General features: G+C 46.9%; 1 protein-coding gene across 1 annotated transcript in view; it reads left to right on the top strand.

The window, feature by feature from the left end:
• The first annotated feature begins 3,569 nt into the window (after window positions 1-3,569).
• Window positions 3,570-7,554, top strand: part of LOC116951189 (protein-arginine deiminase type-2-like) — a 49,518-nt gene continuing 45,533 nt past the window's right edge. Inside the window, exon 1 of the mRNA XM_032969667.2 lies at window positions 3,570-3,915. Within this exon, the coding sequence (XP_032825558.2) occupies window positions 3,824-3,915 (92 nt within the window). The 5' untranslated portion in view covers window positions 3,570-3,823. The remainder of the gene's footprint in view (window positions 3,916-7,554) is intronic.

Raw genomic sequence — 7,554 nt, 5'->3', positions numbered from 1 at the left:
TAACAACGTTTTGAGACAAAGAAAGCTGTCTCTAGTGTGGATTAATCCGTTTCAAAGACAATGCATATATTATCAGAGTACGTTTTTTTGTTTGCATTCTGACCGCAAGTATTGTGGTTAATGCAGACATGATTCCTTGTAAAAAGGTTTCAGTTTGGTGTTTCAACATCTTAACGCCTGTTTTGTTGCCAGATAAAAGGGGAAAACCTCTTCTCATATTTTGGTACTGGCAAAGGAGGTCCAATGATGGAGATAAGAATAAGTTTTACCCTTTCTGGAAATAAAACAGGAGGTGTTAAGATGTTCAAGCACCAAATATAAACCTTTTGCAAAGAGTCAAAGTACTGCATTAACCACGCGTACTTGTGGTTAACATGCAAACACAAACACGCTCTTATAATATATTGCATCGTCTTTGAAACTGATTGGCCTACAGCAGAGACCACCTTCTTTCGGGTGTTTCAACATCTTAACGCCTGTTTTGTTGCCAGATAAAAGGGTAAAACCTATTCTCATATTTTGGTACTGGCAAAGGAGGTCCAATGATGGAGATAAGAATAAGTTTTACCCTTTCTGGAAATAAAACAGGAGGTGTTAAGATGTTCAAGCACCAAATATAAACCTTTTGCAAAGAGTCAAAGTACTGCATTAACCACGCGTACTTGTGGTTAACATGCAAACACAAACACGCTCTTATAATATATTGCATCGTCTTTGAAACTGATTGGCCTACAGCAGAGACCACCATCTTTTGGGTCTAGTTCTACGAGTGTCAGACCAGATTTCGCCTGTTGGGATTCTCAGAAAAGGTAAAACCTATTCTTACTTTTTCACACCCCGATTTAAGTCGCTCCCCTTCTTACGTCGTTTCGCAAATACGTCGTCACTTTACGAACACCCACTCACTCATCACCTGTGACACCACCTTCGTCGACACCGATTTTAGCACGGGATGGCCACGTGCGGCGCTAAAGAAGTTCAACATACTGTACACACGTAATCGCTGCTCCTGGGGGGGGGGGGGGGGGTGAACCCCAATAATTATAAACTTGGACATCGCGGTTATGTCGTTGTATTACTGGTTCTGTTTGGTTACATTCGTACCGCTCACCCTTCTACCATCTTCCTGCCGCACCTCCGATTAGCACGGTTGGCATCCCTGTCAACCCCTCATCAGTGTCTACCTTATTGCAGACCAATTCAGACCCCGTGCCCTTATACATCTCAACTTTCATCCTACACAACCCCTCATCAGTGTCTACCTTATTGCAGACCAATTCAGACCCCGTGCCCTTATAAATCTCAACTTTCATCCTACAAAAGTTCCATCACAAGGGAGAAACACAAACAAATAGATATTTTGTTGTTCCTGTGTTGAAACGGCTGCACGCCGTACGGACCTGAAAACTCAAATTCCCTGTAGAATACGGGGTAAACCGTATGGGTTGGCTACGTACACTGCGAAAGAATGTCAACATACATATATCACAATTGTGGCAAAAGGCACTGCACTTTTAAAATACAATGTCTTTTGATTGAAGACAACCACAGTCGGTGTGGTGGGGTGAAACGTGGGTATTCCAACTTCTTCCAAGACACCTGGCCAAAATGTCGAGCTATTTCGAGTTCGTTCTATCGGAGGCGCTTCCGCCAGCAGTGGTGTGAACAAGACGAACTTTCGGCGCTGCGCCTTTATTTTGGATTGTCGTGGTTTACAATCGATAGTCAACAACGCTGATTGCAATGCCCCAGTTTGGAGGAGGTGGGGAGGGGGGCACACTCTTACGAGTCGCACCAAGAAAAGAATAAAAACGTGCGCGCGTTTGAGCGCTCAAATTGTCCCCAGCGTCTCAGCAGCGCCTTAACATCCACGCCACATCTCATTCATTCCAATGCACAGATGAGTTTTAGCCTCTGGCCACACCCCACCCCTTCCCATCCCTCCTCCCACCGACGACAGCTGTCCATGTGCGGCCCAAAGGTGACGCAGCACCGGCATGCAAAGTCCGTCAGTAGGGGAGCGATGTCGCTTTTGGTGGTTCCAGTCAAGCGACGTCCAATGCCCCGTTGTTGACCGAGCGTTGATCCCTTGTCCCCCGTCTCGTCTGAGCATCATCCGCTGCCACGTGCGGATGTTTTCGACAGCCGTGCGACGGGCATGGCCACAGGTTGACACCACCGGTCCACGCGTCGCTCCTCCAGTTTACTGGTTGATGGCTAGCAGGCATTACTCTTTGGTTCTTTCGGTAAAGTCACGTAGAAAGAAAATAAATTAAAGATTGCAACACAAGCAACCGTCACCAGGTAGAACTACATTTGAGAGAGAGAGACAAAACACAGACACGGAGACACGCAACATAGACACAACATAGACATAAACAGGCAGTCCGAATGGCTCACAGGGCTATACCAAATAAATGAAACTGAAATGAAACGTAAATCGAGTAGTAGTAATGCGTCAAAATAATTGACAACCGTTTGTCAGCTCACCGCTGGGTGAATGCCTTCCGACGCCGACTCATTGGTGTTGTTCGACCATACTTCATCACGCTGGTCAGTGAGTACCGGTGTTATGGGTTTGTTGTGGGATTTGGCGTTCATGGATATCGCTCGCCGCTCATGTTGACAAAAGAGGGCTGTGTACTTGCACATACCGTGGCATAATAATTCGGGCCATTGTGGAGAAAATATGTGATGCATATTCGCAGACAATACGTTTCCTTAATACAATTTATTTTTGGGTTAGATCGCGTAAACATAAAAATGTGTCGTTAAATCCGCCACCACCCGACACAGCCAATTAGGAAGGGTTTGTCACGTAAACAAGCATGCCAATTCGTTACTAGTACAGCACACCGGTGTGTTGTAAAGTAAATGCACAACATTTAAAATCCGAGTACGACGTTTCGCCAGTAATTACAACCAACATCATCAGGCGACAGCCAGATTTGTGGAGAAATCCTCCTGTTTCGTTTCCTTAAATAGAGGGGGTAGATGTGATGACGTCACTTGTGAACGCCTCACGTGTGAAGGCCATGAGGGGGAGGGGGGGTTCATGATAATTTAGGCGATCTAACCCCCCCCCCCCCGTAATATTGATAATATTGGTCGCGAAAGTGTACTTATACGTTTCCTTGAGATATGCTGTATGTCCCTTCGGGTAAAAAAAGTCAAGCATTTTTTTTTAACACAAACTCAACGGCCCCCACGCAGCCTTTTGGGAGCGCATCATCTCGGCAATCGTCGGTTCAACGCAAGCAAACAAACTCAGCAACCTGTTTCGGCGTTCAGTTTCTCGTCAGCAGATGCAGTCGTCCTTGAACCGATGCTGATGAACAACTGCCACACGTGAACAGGCAAGGGACCCGCTACGTTAGATATGGGTCCAGAGTTTCACCAGCCCGATGACAACAGATCAACTGGGGAACATCAAAACCGGTCCAGAGTTGGTGTCGAACCAATGCCGCTGGAGATTACGGACGCCCGGAACGCCGTGTGACTGATGGGACATGTCGAGACACAGACATGGGAGCGAGGCGTTATTACCTTGCTTATTTTGTACATGAGTGGCCGGAGTGTCTGCGCGTGTAATCTGCTCCAGCCATTCAGCTTGCACGTGTGTGACGAGGTGCCCCGCAGCCTTTAAAACGAGGGGTTGACAACCACACCCCGTCCTCGCTTCACAGCTGCTCCCTCCTACTCTTCTCTCTCTCTCTCATTCCATCTCTGCTGCTGCTGCTCCTCCACCGTTTCGCTCACTTGCTCTCCGTCGCTGACCTCTCTCACTGCCTACATCGCCAATCGACTCTTCCCAGTGCTCAACATGGCCACGACTCGGACAATCCACCTGCAGCTGGACAAGGTCCAGGAGGAGGTCTTCGTCCTGGGCACTGAGCTGGTCATGGACATTTACCAGTGAGTGACGCATGGAGCTGTGTGTGTACCAGTGAGTGATACATGGAGCTGTGTGTGTGTACCAGTGAGTGATACATGGAGCTGTGTGTGTGTACCACTGAGTGACACATGGAGCTGTGTGTGTACCAGTGAGTGATACATGGAGCTGTGTGTGTACCAGTGAGTGATACATGGAGCTGTGTGTGTGTACCACTGAGTGACACATGGAGCTGTGTGTGTACCAGTGAGTGATACATGGAGCTGTGTGTGTGTACCAGTGAGTGACGCATGGAGCTGTGTGTGTGTACCAGTGAGTGATGCATGGAGCTCTGTGTGTGTAACAGTGAGTGACGCATGGAGCTGTGTGTGTACCAGTGAGTGATACATGGAGCTGTGTGTGTACCAGTGAGTGATACATGGAGCTCTGTGTGTGTACCAGTGAGTGACCCATGGAGCTGTGTGTGTGTACCAGTGAGTGATGCATGGAGCTCTGTGTGTGTACCAGTGAGTGACGCATGGAGCTGTGTGTGTGTACCAGTGAGTGACACATGGAGCTGTGTGTGTGTACCAGTGAGTGAAGCATGGAGCTGTGTGTGTGTACCAGTGAGTGATACATGGAGCTGTGTGTGTGTACCAGTGAGTGACACATGGAGCTGTGTGTGTTACAAGTGAGTGATGCATGGAGCTGTGTGTGTGTACCAGTGAGTGATACATGGAGCTGTGTGTGTGTACCAGTGAGTGATACATGGAGCTGTGTGTGTGTACCAGTGAGTGATACATGGAGCTGTGTGTGTGTACCAGTGAGTGATACATGGAGCTGTGTGTGTGTATCAGTGAGTGACACATGGAACTCTGTGTGTGTGTACCAGTGAGTGACACATGGAGCTGTGTGTGTTTACCAGTGAGTGATACATGGAGCTCTGTGTGTGTACCAGTGAGTGATACATGGACCTATGTGTGTGTTACAAGTGAGTGACACATGGAGCTGTGTGTGTACCAGTGAGTAATGCATGGAGCTCTGTGTGTGTACCAGTGAGTGACGCATGGAGCTGTGTGTGTACCAGTGAGTGACACATGGAGCTGTGTGTGTGTACCAGTGAGTGATACATAGAGCTGTGTGTGTGTGTTACCAGTGAGTGATGCATGGAGCTGTGTGTGTGTACAATTATGATACAGGGTTGATTATTAATGCTCATCCAAGTATTTATTTTAAAACAAGTAATGACCCCGTTTTATGGGAGTGTTTTGGTCTTTCATTTATTTTCGTCATAAGCAGCAGTCAGGCCCCATTCATTTCTGAACGAAGGCTTCGCAAAGCTCCTGCTGCCATCTCTCGTGGTCTCCATGACCGTCAACGCCGTGGGGCTGGTCTGTTGGTGTGGAAAGCGAAATTGTCCAATTTGAAAATCACATGATCTAAAGCAGAGACTGGTAAACCGTGGCTGCACACACAATTCTGCCTCCTGATTCTCAACCGAACGATGGTTTTCATCTTTCTTGACACGTTTACCCCAACGTGTTCGTCGGCATTTCACACGCAAAAAATGCGTAGCTTTTCAACACGTCATTGCCCAGGTGGATCATTCGTTTTTATTCGGCTCTGGACTCTTAAAATGGAATCTTGAATGCGTGACAACAAGCATCGAAAAACACGAGGCGACCTGTCGACAAATGAAATTCGCATTCCAAAGATAAGAAGTGTCTCGGAAACACCTTGAGCAAGTTTCGCGGAACAATGCAGGCAGACCAATTGCATGAAAGATGTTCAGGTGCGAGGTGTCTCGATGCTCAGGGACCTTTTACAGAATTACATAGCTGGAGCGAAGCAGACAAGTCTAACACACAATGGCATAGACAAAGATGTCCCGTGTAGCCTGTAACAGACTGTTGGGGCAAGCGCTGTTAGCGAGCACCTATGAAGGCCGGCACGGCACACGAGGGGGTAGGTGGCCAGCACCACGCCCGTCCGCCGTTGTCTCCCCAGTGGCGATGTTTACACACCACACCAGGTACTCATTTGAGGCTGAGTCGACCTAGGGGAAGCCCAGGACCCGTTCAGATAATCGTCACTGATGTTGGGTTGGCCGTGAGCGGGAATCGAACTCTGGTGGCTGGTAGTGCAGCGAGCTAACCGCTAAGCCACCACTCCCCAGAGGTACATACATATGTGCATGTACACATGTGTACATAGACATAAAGCCCTTTTGTCAATCCACTGCTGGACGAGGGCCTCACCACAGCGTGCAGATCATGGCATTTATTTCACCATACTTCATCACACTTGTCAGTGCGAGTTGGTCAATGAGGGAGCATAGATGTTGGCGCATAGTACAGTTCCAACAAGATATTTTGCTGCATCGCTTTCTCTTGAGAAACATTGCCCGAACTATACCCACTAAATTAATAGGGGAGGGGGGGGAATCAAGGAGAAAACCACGTTAATTCCAAAACATCTGCACATCTCCCACCGGTCACAATACACACTCACGAAATCTCTGTAACGCTGAGGTCGTGACTGGTTTTCTATTTTAAATTCCTTGTTGCTGTGTGCCCCCTGTTAACCGCTCCCGTCCCGTTGTAATGTGCACTGATGCCCTCCGCTTTTTTGAAGGCACGTGGAATTAAGACCGATCGATTGGTTGTAAAAATATAGAGAAATCGCTAGGACAATAATCAATTCATCTCCAGTTGAGAAGATTGTAAGAGGGGACGAGACTGTCTGGAGGACAGCGCTGGAGCGACTGTCTGGAGGACAGCGCTGGAGCATTCGCTCCAGCGCTGTCCTCCAGACAGTCTCGTCCCTTCACCTGATGAAGGCCACTTGTGTTGTGGCCGAAACGTCGTGAGAATTTTATTGTGTTATTTTATTGTATTAATTTATTATTTTATTCTCATTCTACGTGACTTTACCGAAAGAACCAAAGAAGATGAATCCTTGCAGTCACGAAAGCTTTAATAAAAAGATTGTAAGATTAATAATAAAGGTTAAGATTGTAAGAGGGTGTATCATTAAAAGGGCTTTTCTGTATATATATAAAAAAAACAAATCACACATATTGCAGAATTCCATTTCATGCAGTCTGTTTTATATCGTCCAGAATTATTTCACGGTGCAGAGAGACCGATGGTCACTGCTTAATTTCAACCGGAATGTCCCGCACGCCACATGCATCCGGCCTTTGTTTTGTCTTCGTGAAATTCGTTTGACGTTGCGTTTAATGAAAACCACGCTGACAACGGTGGCACGTCCATTCATATAATGTGTATTAACCTGTTGATATGATTATATGAATTTAGGGTACAATGATATGGGATTATTATACATATACTTAGCACTTGAGTGGTAGTGCCTTACGCCAATAAGCCCTACTCCAAACCAGCCTGAGAGCAGTGTTCCGGAAAACACCGAGTGAGAAATTCATCACTGCAACTCAGAAATTTTGTGTTGATAATTCATAAAGGGGCCTGAGGGCATGTCTGGCTTGGTGCAGACAATGCAAAGTTGAGGCTTGCATTTCTCAAGACACTCTGCCCCTGGCAGGAGACTGCATAACTTCAAATCTAGATTGCATAAATACTTTTGACAAGTGGGGTTATGACAGCAATAAATTAAATCCAGCGATTTCAATGTTTATCTTGTAAAAAAATACCTGAGGTGGA

This window comes from Petromyzon marinus, chromosome 42, assembly GCF_048934315.1.
Source record: "Petromyzon marinus isolate PM22_M1 ecotype Great Lakes invasive population chromosome 42, UKy_Petmar_22M1.pri1.0, whole genome shotgun sequence".
In the NCBI taxonomy this organism is placed as follows: Eukaryota; Metazoa; Chordata; class Hyperoartia; order Petromyzontiformes; family Petromyzontidae; genus Petromyzon; species Petromyzon marinus.
Note: the sequence above shows the minus strand (reverse complement) of the source record. Positions and strands in the feature narration are given on the sequence as shown.